This window comes from Trichomycterus rosablanca, chromosome 9 (assembly GCF_030014385.1).
Source record: "Trichomycterus rosablanca isolate fTriRos1 chromosome 9, fTriRos1.hap1, whole genome shotgun sequence".
Lineage (NCBI taxonomy): Eukaryota > Metazoa > Chordata > Actinopteri > Siluriformes > Trichomycteridae > Trichomycterus > Trichomycterus rosablanca.
The window spans coordinates 25,145,137-25,166,276 of record NC_085996.1 but is presented as its reverse complement, the minus strand read 5'-3'; the positions used below and the strand labels follow the sequence as shown (position 1 = coordinate 25,166,276).

General features: G+C 41.1%; 1 protein-coding gene across 1 annotated transcript in view; it reads right to left on the bottom strand.

The window, feature by feature from the left end:
• The window catches only part of prrc2c (proline-rich coiled-coil 2C), a 33,690-nt gene that overhangs the window by 7,177 nt on the left and 5,373 nt on the right, over positions 1-21,140 (bottom strand). Inside the window, exons 2-24 of the mRNA XM_063002146.1 lie at positions 16,919-17,089; positions 16,286-16,463; positions 15,573-15,688; positions 14,250-14,375; positions 13,878-14,167; positions 12,676-12,755; positions 12,278-12,417; positions 12,046-12,133; positions 10,793-10,979; positions 10,108-10,672; positions 8,343-8,509; positions 7,910-8,153; positions 7,553-7,763; positions 4,937-7,402; positions 4,609-4,769; positions 4,340-4,494; positions 3,471-3,861; positions 3,202-3,287; positions 2,914-3,105; positions 2,316-2,564; positions 1,352-1,444; positions 1,164-1,265; positions 71-257 (exon numbers count right to left, since the gene is read on the bottom strand). Of these exons, the coding sequence (XP_062858216.1) occupies positions 71-257; positions 1,164-1,265; positions 1,352-1,444; positions 2,316-2,564; positions 2,914-3,105; positions 3,202-3,287; positions 3,471-3,861; positions 4,340-4,494; positions 4,609-4,769; positions 4,937-7,402; positions 7,553-7,763; positions 7,910-8,153; positions 8,343-8,509; positions 10,108-10,672; positions 10,793-10,979; positions 12,046-12,133; positions 12,278-12,417; positions 12,676-12,755; positions 13,878-14,167; positions 14,250-14,375; positions 15,573-15,688; positions 16,286-16,463; positions 16,919-17,033 (6,589 nt within the window). The 5' untranslated portion in view covers positions 17,034-17,089. The remainder of the gene's footprint in view (positions 1-70; positions 258-1,163; positions 1,266-1,351; positions 1,445-2,315; positions 2,565-2,913; positions 3,106-3,201; positions 3,288-3,470; positions 3,862-4,339; positions 4,495-4,608; positions 4,770-4,936; positions 7,403-7,552; positions 7,764-7,909; positions 8,154-8,342; positions 8,510-10,107; positions 10,673-10,792; positions 10,980-12,045; positions 12,134-12,277; positions 12,418-12,675; positions 12,756-13,877; positions 14,168-14,249; positions 14,376-15,572; positions 15,689-16,285; positions 16,464-16,918; positions 17,090-21,140) is intronic.

Genomic DNA, 21,140 nt, shown 5'->3' with positions numbered 1-21,140 from the left:
TATGACTTATACGAATTAGCAGATACCCAGGTCATTTGATTCCTACCCCTGCAGTCATTTCACGGCATACCTGACAGTGAGGTGCTGGGTGTGACCGAGGCCACCGGTATCTGAGGCATTGAGGCACTGGAGAATGAGCTGAAAGGGGGATTGCCTGCTCCACCTCCACTAGTGATGGGAGAAGCAGAGGAAGTCACAGGTGAGCTCTTCTCCCCCAAACTTGGGGAATTCTCCCATGCTTTGCGAGCTGACTCCATCTATTAAGGGGCAAAAATAAGCAAATGGTTAACGAAACATATTGTTGTTAAAGGTATAATTGTATATTATTGCCAAAAGTATTATAGCCAAAGACGACTTCAAAGCTGGGCACAGTCCTAACAAAATTCCTATCAGAGTTGCAAAGGTTGACCGTTTTGTGCGACCAAGATTATTTTTTCTGATACCCCAACCCCATTTCCTTATCTCTACCTTAATTGTCTTTAAAAGTCAAAGTGATGGGTCGATTTGCTTCCTTGACAACTGTGTATGGTGGTTAGTGATAATGTAACAATGAGGGGTGTAGAGTTTCAATTGTTTTTTCTTTATCTTTCCTTATATGGCGTTTTTAAGTGCAAGTGCTTCCAAGAATTTAAGCAGTTTTTGGGAGGGTACTGAGGTGAGCATTTCCTTGTTCCTTTTGCTCATGGTATTCATCTGTTGGCATGAATAGAAAATGTGGTTAATTGAAGTTCTCGATCCACAGAATGGGCGACTGGGGGCCTGATCTCCTTTTAGCAAGTATGTATGGGTCAATCTGGTGTGTCCTATCCGGCATCTTGTGTAGATACATTGTTCCCATCGAATTCCCAAATATGAATCCGCTGCAGCTTGCACAAACCCCGATCTGCTCAAGGAGAGCCAGATCACCACATGTACGTTTCAGGGAGTGGCCAATCTGTGGCTGCTTATCATCACCTGCCAATGTTGGGTTCTCCCACAGAGCAGAATAGTGTACTGAGAGCCCTGCTAAGCTCCACATGATCCCTTCCCTCCCTCAAACACAGCCAGCTGTGTTTCTGTGGATACCAGGCCAGGTCAGTGGCTCTACTAAGATTCATACTCGCAAAAAGATCGTCTTTTTTGTATTTGGTAAACACCAACATAATGAACAAAATGAACGTCACCTTCAATGTGAGGTCCACTGTGGCAGGAGACACTGTGCTGAGACCAGAGCTCTGCTGTAAGGCTTCTCTACGTGGCAGCGGCAGCGAAGGTGGCAGTGCAACCTGAATACATATACAACAAAAAATTTTATATACCGAATCTATCTAATAAAATATAGCAAGGGAGAGAAAATTATAAAAATTCTCACATTAGCAACTATGCTCTCCTCCATCTTGCTTCCTCCGGTGGGCACAGTGTCAGCCAGTGAAGAGGACGGGGTAGTGTAGTCAGTCACAGATTCCTAAAACAAATTACTATTAGTACCACCCATACCTCAACTATTCCAAGTTGATGTACAAACACAACTGTTCAATTAAAATGAAAAGAAAAGTTGAATAGCTGGCTTCATCTATTTAAAATTGAATAAATAAATACAATTATTAAATATACAGGGCCAAAATGGTCATACATTTGTAAGACATGTATCTCTTAGAAGTAGTCTTGGAATTTCAATACAGCGGTGACTTCTCTGTGCATATTTAAATAGCACTAGTCTGACTAAGCCCCAGATGTTGCAATGGAAGAATCTAAGGAGCTCTATGCATCTTAAAAAGCAGATAATCAATTTTCAGAAGTTAGTAATGTCCCTTCAGGAATGAGCCATTTCTAAGCAAGCTGGAAACCACTGTAAGTACAAGGATCATAAAACAAGAAAAAACCCTCAAACTTATGCTTGGGTGACCATTTGTCTGGTTGAACAAAAGTACATCAAGAATCGAAAGTTGCTAACCCAAGTGTCACTGTCTAGTCAAGTGAGTTTTATATCACCATGGGCATAGAGGCCCCTACTCCAAAACTGTCGCCCTAAAATTGTGGATGGACTAAAGAAGTCTGCTGAAGAAGTTTTTGGTCAGATAAAACAAAAATTGTTATTTTGCTACAAAACTTCAAAGCTGACCTCAACCCCATTAAAACAAGTGAACTGTGCACTTCAGATTAGTCATTTGTTTGACTCGGTAGATTATTCAGATTTGTCATAAACACCAACTATAATTTTACACAAGAACTCAATTGTTTGATGAATAAAACGTTGCAAATGTCATTTAAATCCGACAAGCCTATGTAAACATCTGACCTTGTGTTCGGTTTTTGTGTTTCTGCTAGTCCCATACCTTTGAGCTACTTGAATATTCAGCTGAAGGGACTGTGATCATGCCTTCAATGTCTCCTCCCAGTTCAGAAACTTTGTCTTTAGTTGGAGAGTTGGAGTCTCTGTCCCTGCTGCTACCAGGACCGCTCTTTTCCAGCCCCTCTACATCCGACTGCCGGCCATCCTTGGCTTTGCGGTTCTTTAGTGAGCGCTCCTTACCAATGGGGCCTGGTTTATACTCCTTTTGTTCAGGAGCAGCAAGGTCAGGGAGCTGGAGGAGAAATAGTGAGCGAAACCATTACATTTAAGAAAATTTCTGTCTCGTTCACAAGTAAAATACGTAGTGCAAACTATTGTGACTCGAAAATACCAATATTTGTAACAGAATCTAATAATTGATTTTAAAATAAATAGTCTCTCCCAAAACATTTAATGGAATTTGGTTCATTTAATTAACTCTCATGGAGGAAACTCTTGCAGACATGGGGAGAACATGCAAACTCCACACAGAAAGGACCCAAACTGCACAGTGGGCATTTTCTTATGATTGTGCAGTCATGTAGCCCTAACTATAGGCATGTCCTGTGATTCTGTACCAAATCTATGTTTGTATGCCTTACCTTTTGAGGTTTGATGGGTCCAGCACGGGGCTGCTTCTGTCTTTGTTCTTTGGGTTCAGGCAGTTTATTATCTGATGCTTTTTCCAGCAGGGTTGGCACACCATCGCTATCTGTGCTTCCCGCTGAAGATGGAGCACCAAACTGAATACTGTCCATACCAAGCTCAACACTGTCTGTTCCAGGCTTCACACCCTGTACATAAACATAAACATATAAAACTGTGAGCATGCAGTAGCACGTGGCTGAGATTAGCAGATCCTTAAAAAGCTGACAATCAACTACACTCACATCAGAAGTCACAGTTCCAGCAAACGAAGTGAGAGGTTTATTCCAGGCACTGACTGAGGGTGGCTGAGGAGGGCTGATGGGTCCAACTGAAATGAAAGGAAACAGCTTTTACTACAGGGCTATAAAATTAGATATAATTGAATTAGAACAGATGGTGCAAACATAAAGGTTTGCAAAAAGTAATTTACCATTAACATACTTAAAATTTTCACCAATACCACAATACAATATAATCACAAAATAATCATGGACCATTATTAAATGCTTACGTTTTTTGACATCTGGGAGGACAGTGGAGCCAGCCACCTTATTCTCCCATAGCTCAGTACCCAGAGTACTGTGTGTTTGGGTTTTGGTGGAGAAGTCTACAGACGTAGGGGGTAAAGGAGCTACAGCACCCTCTAGTGGCTGGGAGGAGCCAGTGTTCGGGGTCTGAACAGGAAGGCTTTGCTGGGAGATGGAGATGGAAGGCTGTGGTTGAGCCTGCTGAGACTGTTGAGTCTGTTGAGTTGAGGCAGTCTGGGTCTGATGGGTCTGGGCTGCAGACTGCTGCTGGGATGCCGTTGATGCTTGCTGCTGATGCTGCTTTTTGGCAAACCGTGGAGGAAGTTTGGAGCCACCTCCACCCCTGCCCTTCTCTGCACCCTTTTTACTCCAGTTCTGTAGATAACACACATTATATTGTAATAAACAATGATGATTAAATATGTTTCAGATCTGGTAACAAACTGTCAACAGGATGCATATTTTGTAAGATTTAGCAAAAATGGAATTACCAAAATACACAATGACTAAAAAATAACCAGCAAACTACCAGTCAAAGGGGAAAAAAAAACTATTGATTTAGACTACTAGACTAAGTTTAATAACATCCAGATTTAAGATTTGTAAACTCTAAACCTTATTTAAAAAAACACCAAGCTCAAATTCAGATTTCGTAAGGTTGTGGTTCACAGAAGAACTCTAATAGATTTAAAATCAAGTGCTGACTTACACTCAAGTGCTAACTTAAAACAGCCACCCGATGATTTTTATTTTATTAAAATATAATTTTAAGTTGTTTGTAACGCTAAGAAAATTTACGAATATCAAATTCCTGGCTGTAAAACAAACTGATTAGATCATTCCTGTTGCTGACCTGCACAGTCTGTTCCTCTTTCTTTCTTCTTTCCTCATCCTGCAGACGTTTCTGCTGCTTCCGAGATACAACCTCTGTAAAGCCGTCATCATTAGTGTTTGACTGTAGGTCCTCCAGGGTCGTCACTTCAGGATGGTCATCAATGATTACCACGCCTTAAGATAAAAGCAGAATGAGCCACTTGACTTGTACAAGCCCTTAAAGCCAAAAGCATAAAGCTACACCGAAGCATGTCAATAGTATATAATATACTTAATAAAAGGACTTACTGGCATAGTTGTTAAGGTCGAACTGAGAGAGGGCGTTTTCTTTCTCCTTAGGTTTCTTAACAACTTGCTTGGCCTCCTCTTTACGGCGACCTGGGGCTTGGTCTTTACTGGCCCTCTGACCTGTACTGGCCTGGGCAGCATCTGCACTTTGAGCCGTAGCACTACAGAAAAAGTGGTAGTTCAGTATGGAAACCTAACAGGTTTTAACAGTATATAATATAAAACACCTGCATAGATATTCAGTGGTAACAACGCCAAATTCTTACTTTCAATTTAACATATCTAGACGTAAGGTGGTCAAATACCAAAAAGCTAAGGATCCACTCACCCCCTGCGTCCAGATTTGGCCCCAGATCCACCTCGGCGCTCATTCTTCCCACCAGAGTATCCTCTGCCTGTTTTTGCACCACTGTTGCCCCTGCGGTTTTGTCTGTCGCCAGGTCTCTGACTGGAAAAGCTTCTTTTGGATGCAGGAACAGCTTCACGTTTTGGAGTCACACCTCCTTCCGCAATAGGTTTGTTCTGGCCTCCTGCGGGTTGAGGAGGTGCAGAGGAAACAGGGGCTGCTGTTACGGTGGCCACTGCTTCTAGGGCACCTTTTCTCTCCTCACGGTCCCTTCTCTCATTGAAGTCACTGCTTTCAGAGGCTGTCTCCCACTCCTCGTTGGCCTGATCAGAGGAATTCTGATTGGACAAGTCTGGTGATTTGCTGCCAGCAGCAACCACTGTGGTGGTTCTTAACTGTAAAGGTACTGCCTCCATAACAGGAAGCTCAAGAGAAGTGCAGGCAGCAGTGACGGGTGCTGTGGTGGAAACTACAGAGCCTTCCGTTAGAGTAGCTGGTGTTCCTGGTGCTTTAGACACTACTGGGCAAACAGATGTGGGCACTGGGGCAGGTGAGGGTGCCGCAGCAGATGCAGCTTCACCTGCTATAACTGCTGCTTCTCGTTCCTTAAGTCGTCTAAAGCGTGGGGGTTTGTCCTGTCTAGGGGGTCGCGCCGGCCTTGGTCGCCGAGGTCTCTCCCTAGTGCTCTGGCCAGCTTCTCTTGATTTTTTACCTTCATGTTTAGGTAAACGCTGCTCTGCAGGTGCACCATCAGAGCGAGACAGCTCTGCTTCTTCAGGTCTGAAGGTCTCCATGGGTTTAGAGGGCCAAGGCAGGCTTTCTCTTGGCCCAGCTCGGCGGAGGGGACCAGACCTTGTGGCAGCAGGCCGGTCTCTGCCTCCTCCTCGGCGGTTGTATAGTCCACCCCTGCCACGACGCATTGGTTCCCCTTTTAGAAGAAACCCTGGTTTAGGTCGACCCTCCTCCTCACGGGAGTAAGATTTATCTGGTGGATGGCCAGACCCAAACCCTGTGCCACCTCTTGCTGGACGAGATTCGGGCAGTTCACGACGTAGGGGTCTACTAGGCTTTGAAATAGGCTCGCGATCAGAAGCACCAGTGTCACTAGCAGACTCTCTACCTACACTCTCTGAATCAGTGTCTGACCCTCTTCTGCGTCTGCGCTTGGGTAAAACTTCAAAGTCTGAGCTTTCACTGCGAGTTTCACTCTCCTCGCGACAACGGAAACCTGTGGCCCCAGCAGTGCTTAGTAGGTCAGATCGGGCACGAGGCTCTCTATAGGGGTACTCCCCTCTATCCCCACGACTGCGTCCACGGCCCCCTCGTCCTCTCCCGCTGTAGCTGCCTCGGTAACTGCGCCCACGTGAGTAGTATTCTCCCCGACCCCGGCCTTTAAAATTGGCATCAGCTGGTCCTTCGTGCTCCCTTTCCACCTCTCTGTCTCTGTCCCTCTCTCGCTCCCTGTCCCGGTCTCGGTCTCTCTCACGTTCCTCTCTGCGGTGGGACCTGGATGGCAGGTTGGGCTCTTTCCGAGAGGGCAATTTGGGCTCATGCCGTTTCTCATTGGGTGGTGGTTTGCTTGTTTTTTCTTCCTGAATGTTGGCAGTTGCTGTACTTATTGGGACCTGAGGCTCTCTTGCTTTGCTGGTGCCAGTAGCTGCTTTTTCAGCTGGTTCAGTCGTGTTCTCCTTCGGCCCTTCACTGGAGAACTTTTTTCCATCAGACACAGCGGCTGCAGCAGATGAGGGAGTTTTGACAGCTGTTCCTTCTTTTTTAGATCTCTCCCCACGATCGTGACGCTCCTCTTTCTCTCTCCTTTGCTCTCGCTCCTCCTTCATGTCCCGCAGGACAGGTTTCTTTATTGGCCCAGATCTCCTAAGTGATCTCTCTGTTCCGGCTCCTTCTCTCCTGCCACCGCCTGAGCCACGGGAACCCCAGCGCAGATCAGTCTTTTGCTTGTTGGATGCTTGCTGTGGCAGCTTCTCTGCTTTGTGCATGCTGTCAGCAGAGACAGGTGGAGTTGCTCGGTTGATGATTGTAGGCCCCTGACCAAAGGAGCTATCCTTTCTGGAACTGTCCTCCAGTCGCTCTGCAGCTTCGGGGAGATCTATTGCTTTTTGAGATATGCAAACACTATCAAATCTAGGCTCTTCCAGTTTGAGAGAGTGACTTGATCCTTGAGAGATGGTGCTTTTCAAAACAGCCTGCCCAATGGCCTCTACTTCCTCGCCACCTGAAAGTGCAGCTACTTCAGAATCAAAGGAAGAGATGACTGGAGTCCTGTCTGTATGCAGGAGGCCTGGTACCTCCTCTGAGACATGACTGAAAGCAGATAGGGGCTCAGATGTGTCTCTGAAGAAATCGCTCTTGTTCCTAGGCTCCAATGGGCTGTGCTCCTGAGGATACACTGCCGATAGTCCTCGCTCGAGGTCCAAACCAGCATCCAGTCTGGCAACACAGAAAAAAAGTCTTATTTGCTATACAATACAAGCAATTAATGGCTAATGCCTTGCTCAAGGGCCCAACAGTGGTGGGCCTTAAACCAAAAACCTTCGAAACACTAATCCAAAAATACACTCTTGTATTTAGTCTCCTTACCTTGGCTCCTTGCAGTCCTCCTGAGCTTTAGGTGGCGTGACGGAGGGTAAAGGCTCAGTCTGAGGGTAAGGGTCTGAACCCCACACCATTCGTGGCTCACTGGGTATTCCATGTTCTCTTATTGGTCGTGTTAGGTGGTCAAACGAATCAGAACCAGAACTGCTGTTATCTGTAGGCTCCCTGCGGACCAGTTGCTTCGGAGGCAATCGCCCTGTTAATGCAATTAAATCAATGTAAGGACAACCAATCCACAAATGTTTTACTGGGAAATTATATATTTTATACTGATAAAATATATGCAAAGCTATAATAGAGCTCAAACTAAACAAAACAATACATTAAATTAGTGTAGTCTACCTGGATGCATGGGAGGCATATCAATAGGTGGTCGTCCAGACATCATGCGTGGATCCATGTATGACTGCATCATGAGCCAGCGTGGGTCAAAGCCCATAGAAGCCAGATGCTGATGGTGAGGCCCCAAAGGCTGATATAAAGAGCGATGCTGAGGGGGTACTGAACTGCCCGACGGGGACACTGACCCTGCACCAGTCTGTTGTTGTTGCTGCTGCTGCTGCCACTGCTGTTGCTTTAACTGCTCCTGAAAAAAACAACAAAGTCCATTATTTTGGATTTCATACAGCTCCAACACCTCTCTGGAGGCTCTCTAAACATAGATTTTTAATTAGACCTAGCAGATGTGGCTTCTTTTCAAAGCATCCCTTACAACAACACAAAATAATCATAAAGCAGTGGTAAGAACGAATTTTTCAAGATTTCAAGTACATACCTGCTGTCTAAGGAAGCGGGGTGGCAGAGATTTCTGGAATTGTTTGGAGTATCCAGATGGGAGAGAAGGGCGAATGGTGGCACCTGCCTCCACCTCATTCTCCAGCTGTGAAGGAGGAATGTCTTCGCCGCCTGAGTGATCAAGCCGAGGCAACTGAGGCTCTTCAACTGCAAAAGAGAATACAGCAGCATTGAGTTGATTGTCTTAACCATGGCTTATTAACTGCAAATAATTTGAGCCATGTGAATGTAGTGTCTACTACAGAATCAATAATAAGTGTTAGATAAGTAATTAGTTGAGATTTTTTGTTAAAAAGGCCCAGATATATACAGTATTTCACATAGGTAAAAGTTTGTGACTATCTTTTTGTATGCCATTGGACAAATTACTTAGCAAACAGTTCCTTCTCGGTCTAGTGAATTTAAAAATACAAAGGATGTAATTGATGCATGTCACTGTTCATTTAATACTGCCAAGTACTAACAAGGTAATTTCAAATTATAATAAGTCTGTTCATACTTTTGTTTGTTTTTATAACGCCATGTCATATTTATGATACTCGAGGCAGGAATCAGTGCTTTATGCTAGTTTTATTTGTTTTGCATTATATATGTTTTCAGTTTTATATTATTAAGGAAGTTCATGATTATTTCTGTATTATCCTGTATGAGTTTCTTTTAATGGTTTGGGCATATGTAGTTTTTGTCTTTTGCTGTTGTACTTTTGAGCATTCATTCAGGATGTGTTTTATGGTAGTCTGTAAATATTTAAATTAGCTGCGGGACTTCAGACCTCTTACACACATCAGCGCCACTGAGAAACAAACCTAGTACAGGAAATTCAATACCACAATGCACAGCACATTGCCCATTGATAAAATATTCATGCGCACTAGTAGGTGCATACTGCATACCAAAAAGGCAGTCTGCAACAGTAATCAAGTAATACTTCAACATAGCTAAATTAAATCATGGCCACATATTTACTTATTTACATTCTGATTTTGATCAGAAGTCCCAATATGAAAGTAAGAGGCCTGTTCAAGCCTCACCACTGCCAGTTAGCCACTGTTGGGCCCTTGAGCAAGTCCCTTAACCCTCAATTGTTTAGACTGTGTGCATAAAAGCGTCTGCTAAATGCCGAAAATGTAAATGTAAATAGTACTAAAATTCTAGTTTGAGTTTAAATCTGTGCCACTAGCCAATAGCAGTGATACTTTTGGATTAGCCATTATGGATCTTCCTCCACATTTCAACACAGCAGAAGCACCAACTATAGCAATGTACTGATTGGCATGTTATAAAAAAAATGGGGTTCACTCAGTGGAAGGCTAAAGTTCCCTACTACTTGTGCCTAATGAATAGCCAACAACCAAACCAGTCGCATAAACCGCTGTGTACATGTCACTAAAACTGGTCATCCAGTGTAATTATGAAACACTAATTTAAATGTGAAAAAGGGGCCAGAATTACTTCAAATTCCAATTTGGCCAAAGGTGGAATGTCATGTTCCAGCTAAATGGCGAACTGCTGGCTCAAACTATTCATGTCATACAATATCGTATAAAGTTAATGTGAGAGCTTAGACTGCTGAATTGAGACTCACATACCTGGGTGCACAAGCACCAGATCTGTCTATCTGATGATGTAATAAAATTGATGCATTTATATTTAGTTTTTGGTTTTGTGTCAGTATGGACACAAACGCTGGATCAAACCTAATTGTATAAACATTTTACCAACAGTGCAATCCATCTGTTCTTTACCTCTGCACTCTTCACTGCTGAAGTACTCTCTTATTGGTTGTCTCTCCACCAGCACCTCTTCCATCACAAGAGCATCCACCTCAGATCCATGTGATTCTGAAACAGTCCTGTGGACAGGAGGGCTGGGTTGCCTGGAAACAAATTGTGGTTCCTCCTCCACACTTGGCTCTGGTACTTCTTGAGTAGGGATAGGCACCGGAGGAAGAAGTTGCTGTGCAGGAGCAGCCTGAGTGGGTGAGATTTCAGCAGGCAGGCTGGGCACAGTTTCAGTCTCATCTGACTCGCCACCTTGAGCAGGTGCACTCTGTTTTGGGGCCTCTGACGTGACAGCAGGACGGAGTTTTTCATTGAGGCGTTTAAGTTTCTCAGCACAGGCGGCCAACCTTTGCTCCTCCATCCGCCTTTCCTCTTCCTCGCGGCGCCTCCGGGCACGCTCCACTGCCTCAGAAAGCTCAGACTGCTTTTTCCGCTTCTGTCGCCAGGCCTCAGAATCGTCCTCACCACCAGCGTGGACTGTGGAGGGTTTCGCTGTACGAGCAGCACCAGTTCCGGCAGACCTCCCAGTCTATAAAGAAAACAACAGTGCCATCAGCCTAAGCATTTGGTAGGAAGTTCTACTAAGAAAATCATTCATTCTAAATGACATTTACACTGGCACTAAAACAATTTAAAGCTATGAGAATACCTGGTATTCTTGGGATGGTGCTGTCTTGTTACTATATTGTGTCACACTGCCTGAGGAGGGAGCTTTAGGGTCTCCAGTGTCTGCCCACGAGTTTTTGCTCCCACGCCTTTCTTCTCCTCCCTCTTTCCAACTTTCCTGGGAATCAGCAGCGCGAGATCTCATGCGTTCCACTTTATTTACCCAATCCCTGTGGACAAAATACTCCTTTAAATACAAACTTGTTGATTTTAATGAAATCTAAAGAACAGTTAGAGGTCAATTTGTTTGTTAGCAGAACAAATAGCAACATAAGACTAACAAGAATTACAGCAACCTTTTGGCACATCAGATTAATATTTACTCATTAATCAGTTGTTTTAGTGTTTGAACAATGGTGTTAGCAAACATATCGAATTTATCATGTCTATGTCTAGTTCTCATCATGTATGAATAACTATCAAGTATAATACCACCAATATAAGAGTGCATTATTTTACCCATGCCAGAAATATTCTCCACACAGAAAGGACACGGACTGCCCCACCTGGGGATCGAACCCAGGACCTTCCTGCTGTGAGGCGACAGTGCTACCCACTTGACCACCATTCCACTTGACCAAAACTAGTTAAGCAATCAAAACCGTAAGTAGCCAGCAGTCCATTACATCTGAATAGGCTTAGTGTAAACATCAGGTAGCTCATTTCTGTCTTTATAACAGGGCATCGGGCAAAATATCTAAACCATGTTTGGATAATAACCTGTTAAATGTTTTTTCTTCACAGTTTTAATAAGATTACTAACTCCGTCTGCTCCTTTAAAGGGGAATACACCTAACAGCAGGCATGCACATCCGGAAGCGGAGATTGACGATTTTTACTTATTCAGCACAGCACTGAATTTTTCTTAGTAGCACTTAGGTGTGTGACAGATTTGCAGCTCAGCTGACTTGTCTGGTTATTGGTTTAATTATAAACTAAAGTAAATTAATTTATCATTATTTGTTTATTAAAATTCATAGAACCCATTTAATCCTATGTATTGATGTTTAATGTATAGTTATCCAAGTTTATGTACATGAAATAAAATTATGTTGCTGAATTAGAACACCTTAAAGACACAGTGACTATAAAAAAAAAAAGGTTTAAGCATGGTCATATCTAGACCTGGCATAGTCAAAAACAGTTACTGATATGGCTGAAGTACAAGTCCACTAAAGGTCAGCATTTTTTATGTAATTGATGTAATTATATTAGGCACAGAAAATAAGTACTCACCAATTGTCTCCCTTCTCCTTGGCTGCATGATTCTCCTCGTCATCACTGAAGTTTAGTTTCTCTGTGTAGTCAACTTCCATTTGAGCACCTGATGACAATATGGCAAATATTATTAGTAGCACTGCTAAATAAAGATTAAACAACCATCAATGGCTTTATATTTGAACAAAAAAAAAAAAAATGTATTCTACATTTGACTACCAGTTTTGCTACAACACTGAAAGCGTCTTACCAGCCCAGCCCTCATCAGCCTCAGTGTCTAGACTGTCGAGCTCTTTTAACTCAGACGCACTAACAATGGAGGGCCGATCGGGATCCTGTAGCCAGGACTGCTGCAGAGCCTGGGATGGCCTGCCTCCAGACCGTGGTCCCCTGGAGGAGAAGGAAAAAAATCAACAGAGGGCACCAGAATAAGAAAATGTTTAGATGGTTATGAAACGGTGTTGCAACAAGATGTACAAATGAAAATCAAAGCTGCATATGTTTAATGTGGGATAATGTAAAAATTGCATTAAAAAAGTCACTGAGGACTCATGCATTAATTAGCACTTTGATTAAAGAGACTTTAAAATCGGTTGTTTTGACATTAGTATGTAATATTTCCATTGCATGTCTACTCAGATTACTCACTTTGAGCCATCTTGCTGCCCAGGGTATCTGAAGTTTCCTTGTACAGGTGCAAATGACATACGGGGGTATGCATGAAACATCTGCAGATAAGAAAATTCATAAAGAACTTCAATTACAAAATGTCATTTTAAATATTAAAACTGCACTAAAACTTTAGAGAAATGTGTAGCAAGCCAGACAATACAAACCAAATTCAGAAATGACCACCAGTCAGCATCATCAAGTTCATTATTAACTGCAAACAAATTGCTGATTCAACAATTTTTAATAACTACTAGCCAGTTCCTTTTTTAATAGTCAAATCATTCAAGACAGTTCAATTGTGTGTGTTGAAGTTCAACTTGAGTCAAACCACAAACACTGGCAGAGATAAATGTTTTAGACTTTCAGGGATTTAATTAAAGACACTGCACTGCAGGGAAAAGGGGTCAGTCTTTAAATACATAACTTGCATCTTAAAAGATAAAATCTTTAATTAAAACGTCTTTCATTGCAAAGACTCTTTGTAGGACTGCTTTTATTATCAAAAAAATTGGCATAACCTTACGGGCCACATTTACTATCAGAAACCTTAAGCTAGGCAATGTTTTTCATAATGTGCAACTGCCCAAATTCAGTGAGTGTGTCTGCTGTTGCCTTAAGTTCCTGTTCTAGGGGAAGCCCATCCAAACACAAGGTTTGATGCAATTTGCATTTCAAAATACTTTTTGCTCACCAAGGTTATAAATAGTACTTGTTTAAATTATTATACATGTTCCTTTCAGTTCAAACCAGTCTGTCCATTCTCTAACCAGAAATGTGCAAAAACATCCACTAAGCAGCAGTTCTGCAGGCATAAATACCTTTTTATTTAAAAAGCCCAGGTCAATAGTTGACACCAACCACAACACAAATAACATTTTACTACGTTCTAACCATTACTTAACAATAATAGTTAATAATTGGTCCTGTGTCTGTGATCATGTGCATTGTGCTAACTGGATGAGCAGGTGCACAAGGGTTTATAATAAAGTGTTAAGTGTATATGCCTGTGTTAATTTGAGTGCCAAAATTTGCAATGCTAAACCTTTTTGCTCACTTGCAGATAATAAAACTATAATAATATGTTCACTAGTGGTCAAAAACACAGAACTATATTGTTCTGTTTAAAAGCTGATGTTTTTTATCATGTCTTAAATTCACACCACTATATGACGACTTACGTAAGGTGGCATCATGCCTCTGAACTGAGCATGGAACTGAGAGGCTTCTCCTCCAGGTGGCTGTCCGCCATTGATCTTATGCTGGGGGGCTGAGACAGGAAGCCTGTCTCTAGGATCTCTCTTCTCTTTGTTGTCCACAGTAGAAGATTTCCCTGCAATATCGGTGTCATCTGTGGGGGATGGGGTACCTCGACCTGGCCCAGCCTCCTCAGAAGCCTTGTTGTCCATCTCCGAGGGGCTGGGGGCCACATTTAAATTTCTACCCCCACCTTCCCGCCAGCTGCCAACATCTATAAAAAAAAAATTTTCCAGAAGATTTTAGTATCAAAAACAGTGGTGTATAAATATGGATTATAGGACTGCAATTCATACTTTGAGGTCTGAGGCTGGGGCCTGGTCCATAAGGCTCCTCTTCCTGCTCGCCTGCTTTCTCCGCCTCACCTGCTGCCTGCAGGCTGGGGAACTCCTGGTGGAATTGGCTGTTTATCCGTAAAGATCCTATCCCAAGATGGAAAAGATCAATATTTTTCTTTTGTTTACTTGAGACTTAATCTATGTAATCAATATAAAGGGTCAAATTTGTGTCAGAAAATAGATTGGTAAGCCAGAGTGTCACAAATATTGTAATAAGAGCAAAAAGTACATCATTTCCTTAGGCAACATTAACAGCTGTTTTTTTACTGGCAGTTATAGTCTTTGAGAAGAAATGGACATGATTTTGCCTAATGTATGCTAGGGGAACTTACGTCAGCTTTTCAAGTCACATACGAATTTTGGGTAGATGTTTGTGCCTCCCGGTGATCAGTGACTAAATTCAGCATGTGCTTTTCCATGCCGTTTGCATAGTGCATAGAGACAGAAATTAAAATGGACCAGATTTCTTTAGTCAGACATCAAGTTGCCAGTGATTGTTAGAATGTTTAAATGAGCAAGTTAATCAATCATGTACTAATAACAACTTGCTGGCCCAGTGATGAACATCCAGTGATCACATGCATTTTTTTATTTAGATGTTTTAAGCTGTGCTTACAGTGGTTGTTCTTTAGATGTGCTCCATTTTTTTGCCTTAATTACAGATTGCAGGGCTTTAAGTATTTAGAACATTCAGTTAGTATATGTTTGCTAGAAACCGGTATATTTCACAGAGTAGAGAAGCTTTCCCTTTTACAAGATGTGTGTGTTAGACCACCTGATCAATAAGCTTTTCTGGCTGTGTTACATTGGGGACATATTTCATGAAGTCTATGAATGAATGAATTAATTATCCAAAAAGAACGCAAAAATTCTAATAGGATTCCCTGCAACATCTAAGTTACAGGGTTCCAAAAACCACTCCGTCATTTAAATGGTGTGTTAAAAGCCACACTCAAGAAGTAGGAACCTTCATTACAGCCATGGCAACAAATATTAAAGTCACACCTATAAAAACAAATTTCGAATAAACCACACACCATAACGCTGGAACCATGGGTACTGAACGTCATGTAAATATTTTTTTACATTTTAAAGCTTCAGTATGATGTTATAAATTACATTTTTAAATATAATTTAACAACTATTTTGGTGACTTTTTTGCTTTTCCCTATGTTTATTACAATTACCACTATACAGTCCAAATGACATAAGTGTAGGTATTACTGTACTCTTCAAGAACACTCATGCATTTCTAAAAACAACATGCGTGTTACGACTAACCATCAAGTGGTCCAGGCTGCTTGTTGTTGGCCCAGGAGCGACTGCTGGTCAGAGGGGCTTCAGCCACCTGTGTGACAACTGGCTTTGGCTGTGGGGGAGGAGGGGTCTCCTGCTGACTGTAAACACAAAATAGGAGGCAACACTCAGCATCAATTGTACATATCACATGAACAAAGGTATATACAAACCCTATTTTATAAAATGTAATAAAAAAAATGAATGTGATCTCATATTTACAAACTTCAATTAAGTTAATCAGTAAACACATTGGAAATCCTTTCTTTCTACTTTTCTCAGTGAAATAAGATTCAGGAGAATTAACAGACTTTTCTTCGAGTGTGTTTTACAAAGTGTCCCAACATTTCTTTAAATGGAGGTTAATAAAATCCAAAAAAGAAGTGGTAGAGCAAAAACATTTAGTTATTCAGCTACATTATACTGGTAGTGAGAGAAATTGTCAACTGGCTATTAAAGTGTGCCAAGTTGTTAAAAAAAAAACCTTTGGAGGGTCAAAGGCGCATATCAGAACGTACAGTAATAGCAAGCCACACCTCCATGTGTCATGGGCTGTTAATGGCCCATTAATGGCCCACAGGCTGAAGGTTCCAAGGCTGAAAACTTTGTCAGGTACCACTTTTTCACCAGGTTGTCCAGGTTTCCCATTTAACCAATGAGGCAATAATTTGCAATAACTGTCATGCTTCATGTTTTACCGTTCGTCTCCAGCCTGGTCCTGTTTTGAAGCCCAGCCACTGCCATCCTTAGGAACGATGCTGACGTTGGGGTCATTGCCTTTGTTCTCAGCTTTCAGACTGGGCAGATTTGCCGGCGGGGGCATACGCCGACTGACCGCAACTTTGCCCAAACTCTGGAGGCCATGTCTGGCAGCAACTGAAAAGGCATTATAATCAGAGAGACAGAAGGAGAGAGAGCAAGCGAGTACGGAGGATGATTAGGATTACATTCAAATCAAGCTACACAGTCAATAACAACAAGCTTAAGTTATTGAATAACAAAAGGATAGCCTAGGGAAAGCAATACTGTAATGATAAGTACAATCAGGGACAGTCATATTCTATTGTTCTCATTTAAACCTCAGAGGAATGCAAGTAGTGACTCAAGGTGACCAAGGTCTAATCTGAAGTGCTGAAAAAAAGCTGGCACTGAATAAACGAACAGCAAAAAACCCTCCCATCCAGCTCCTCACATTCTTCTCAAATGAGCAATGCTTCCAATAACAATAAGTGGATTTCAAAGCAAATAAGCATCAGTGCATGGCAGTGCATCTGACCAATGTCAATTTAAGTAAGATATTTATTGTGATGTTTCATTGCCTGGGAACATACCTGCAGTTTTCTGGCTTTCCAAAGACTTGCCCTTGTAAGTGTTGAAGAGGCTAAGGGTTGCATACTTTGTTTTGCCATCCTTTGCCTTGGTGCTCTGCCCTGACTTCTCTGACATTTCGCTGGAAACTCATTGAGTCTGGTCCTCCGGTCTCACCCCTCAGAACCAGGCTTCTGCACATAGGAAACAAAAGGGTTAAAAATACCTTAAGGTCACAGGTACAGACCTCAGCTTTCCCTGCATGGACATCAAGTGTTGTGACAATGACTTTTATTTGAACACTTACTGGTTCCCTAATCAGTAATTAGACCAGATTTAGATTCAAAGTTCAGTTGTGAGCGCAACTGCTGTACAGATAATGGTTATGTACAGTATATGAACACAGTGCTGCATGGAATTTGGCAAATTGGTGTAGAAAGTTTCATAATTGTCAACATTTTTATAAGTTCCAATAATGTACACATTGGATAACAAAGAAAATTCAGTGCTTAACTTTTAAACCGATGTGCAGAGCTCTACAATTTGACATTTAAGTGCAGACTTTATGAAGTGTAGCAAGGTTTAATGCAAGTATGAAACATTTGTGTAAGCATGTTTAACAGAAACAAGGCATGCCAAGTTTTCAGCACCTGCACATTAGGGAAGTTTCATAGTCTGTCTGTGTGTGTGTGTGTGTGTGTCTGTGTGTGTCTGTGTCTGTCTGTCTGTGTCTGTCTGTGTGTCTGTGTACACCGTGTTTACTCTTGTGAGTTACATTTATGACAAGAAAGGTTTATGTGGGTGCTTTGTATTCGTTAGGTAGTCTCTGATATTGTGTATTCCTAATTTTGTGATTGTAATGAAGTTCAAAAGTTTTTCTGCTTTTCCAAGATTAAAAATGTCTTTCATTGTTTCAGCTATTGAGAATTCTTGTCTTTCCCTTTGGTATTTAGGGCACTCAGTTAGTATGTGTTTAATCGTGATGGGTAATTGGTTATCTAGCTAGACGCAAAGACTAACAAAGGTGTTCTCAAAAAGCCTGACCAGCAAAAGGAAAAGATGTGCTGTCAGGCAACCAGCTGTTCGATCACAACATAGAAACACAATCAGCCCTATTTAAGCTGGGAAATAACCAGTTCACTCCCATGAGCTCACAACAAAAGTACTGAGAAACACTAACTTAGGACAAGAAAATCAACAGTTTTCTCCCCAAATCAGACAGATTAATTTTATGCAAGAACTTTAAAACAAAACAACAAAAACAAGATTATTATAACTATTTACACAAAAAGAAAGTAATTACTTCCTAAAGCACAATCACACAAATAATGGGGAACTGTGGTCGTGGGTGATACAAATTCAGCAAGCTAGCACACCCTGTGGAGTGTTTGAACTCACAAGGTTGAATCTCAGCACAGCCACCAACCTAGCCAGGTATCTACACAAACACATTGGCCACAATTAAGGGGGAAAAGTATCTTCCCAGAAAAACAAACAAAATAAAACGTGATAAAAACCAATATATAACTCAGTAAGAGACCACTCCATTTTTTTTTATTAATGATCAAAAATGTTTCACTCAAACACATACCTATAAAGAATAAAACTGGAAAAAATTGAGATTACTGCAAAATGTATGTTATCAGAGCTGCAAATAATTGTTTTTAAATGCAGTGTTTTAATATAGGAAACCCAAGAAGCTATGGAGCTTTCATTTAGTTCTTTTTTAGAACTCATTTTCAATTTACTTCTGGGAAAAAGCAGTGTGCACTTAGACTACAAATTTTAAAATCTTAAAATAATAATGCAATAAGTCAATGAAGCAATTCATGTCGCAATGCAAACTGAGAATAATGAATCAGTCAGTTCACTCAAAATTGATGTCTCAAATACAGTAAAGACAGACAAATAAGCTTATACCATGTTACTCTGGTGCACTGAAACACTAAATTAACAAACTTATACACAACATATACACATAAACAGCTTAAATATAAAACCAACTCTTTAAATAGTTATGCTAGTGTTGATATATAAAAGCCAATGGTTAACTAATTAATAACTTAGTTTTAGGAAAAAAAGACTTTGGGCTATATTAACCAACTACAATAACCAGACAATAAGAATTATTACTATAGAACACTCATACCATGACAGGATTTAGTTCACATTCAGAAAGAACATATGAAAACAAGAACTGTAAAACAACTATCAATTAGTACAGCTGTAAGTCACACAAAAGCAGTCAGTAATTCACAATCCTTCCTTTATTTTATCTCTGCATTTAACTGGGTTTCACTGGTGCTGTGCAGCTGAAGGGCCTACACTAGTGGTCAGGGAATTCACTGAGTATTTGTAAATACTACAGATTCTAAATAAACACATTCAATATTAAAAATCCAAGAACCTGGGCATTCATTTTATTTTCACCAGCCACTTCATCCTGGTCAGGGTCATGACAAGTCTGGTTCCACTGGACAGAGAACACTGGACACAAGGCAGGAATACCCTGGACAGAGCACCATCCATTGCAGGCGTTTAGCCATCCCCCCATTAGTTATAGCCAATTATGTCTGTGTAGACACCCAACAAGCCAATAGCACCATTGAGATATTGAAAGGGTGGACTAGCATTATAGACCGCTGTGCCACCTGAGCTCTATTTTGTTTGAATATATAATAAAAATATGCCTTTATCTAGCTGTATTGCTTGTTACTACCCACAACCTTACTTGATTTGCAAGCTAATGTGTAGAAATCTTCCTTACCATATGTAGTAGCTGAATTCTAGTGCTTCATATTATATAGTACAACTGGTTGCTTAGCACAGTATGCAATGTCCGACCAAACATTTTTTTTCTACAAAAACATTTAACAGGCAAAAAATAAAAGTGGTTCAGGCACCTGGGTGATGCAGCCACCTAAATTGTTAACCCACTACTACCATGTCTAAGTATCAGCGACACAAGGTCTGATGTTCTACAGAACTAATTGGCCATGTCTGAAGAAGATTGGCTGTGTTACAGAGGGCATTTAATAATCTGAGGTTCTATGCCAGCATGGACATCATGCATGATGCAGAGGATGATAATGTGTTGCTTTTTTTTTTTAATTAAGAAACTAAGAAAAGTTCAAGGTGAAATAAGGATATACATGTAACTTTGAATTGCACTTTTCAGTGGTGGCCTTCAAATGTAGAAACATTGTGGTGCTGTAACTACACTGAGTAGCAAATGAGATCTAGCACTTAGTATGTTTAAGTGTGTACGGAGGGCACAGAATAGCTTGTTCAATCTAGATTACATTAGGTCTTTAGCAAGTGCTTTTTTGCCCTTTATACTTGGACATACTTTTTAGCATTGGAAGTTGCTTTTAAAATGTTGAGCTGCTTTAGAAAGTAAAAGTGTAACTTAAAAATTTGACACAAAAGACCAAAATGACAATAATAATAAACCACAAGGTTAAATGAAGTGTTAAATAAATGTGTTAGTGACATATACAACTACTTACAATACATGGTACAGCTATAGTCACAACTCAGTAAACAGAGAAAGAATAACTGATAAGCTGTTTTTTAAAAGTTGATATTTGAGTTAGAATGAAAAACATCTATTTCTCTTGACAAATGCCCATGTGCACTATTATTAAACCCCAGACTTAATCCTTGGTGGAACATCCTTTTGCCTTGATAACTTAATGTCGGTAAGTGCTAACAAGCAACCGACACCTCTTGTGGAATATGTTAATGTTTGACGGCTTTCTTTAAATCCCACCAAAGATTCTCTATGGCATTGGAATCAGGAGACAAAAAACACCAATCCAGGATATTCAAGGACTGATTCCTTATCCAGGATTTGTTTGACTTGGAAGTGATCACCAAGGTTCGATTTTACCACAAAACGTTCCTCCTCACAATACCTTGATATATTTGTAAATACATGATGCAATCAAGACTACCAGTTACTGCAGCAAAAAAAAAAAAAACATCCCATCACTGACCCACCTCCTTGCTTGACTGTGGTAAGAATTCCTCTGGTCACCTTTCATGTGCCATACATCTCAGTTTTATTGACACTTCATAGAACTGTCCCCCAGAACACAGGCCTATCTGCAGGCCTTTCTGGCATTTTCCAGGCAACCCTTTCTGAGCCTCTTGGTCAAGAGTAGCAAAAGTTGTGGAGTCAGGCAAGTTACCACTGACCCATTTGCCCCAGCCTTCACAGTTTATCATGTAAGTCATGTGGGT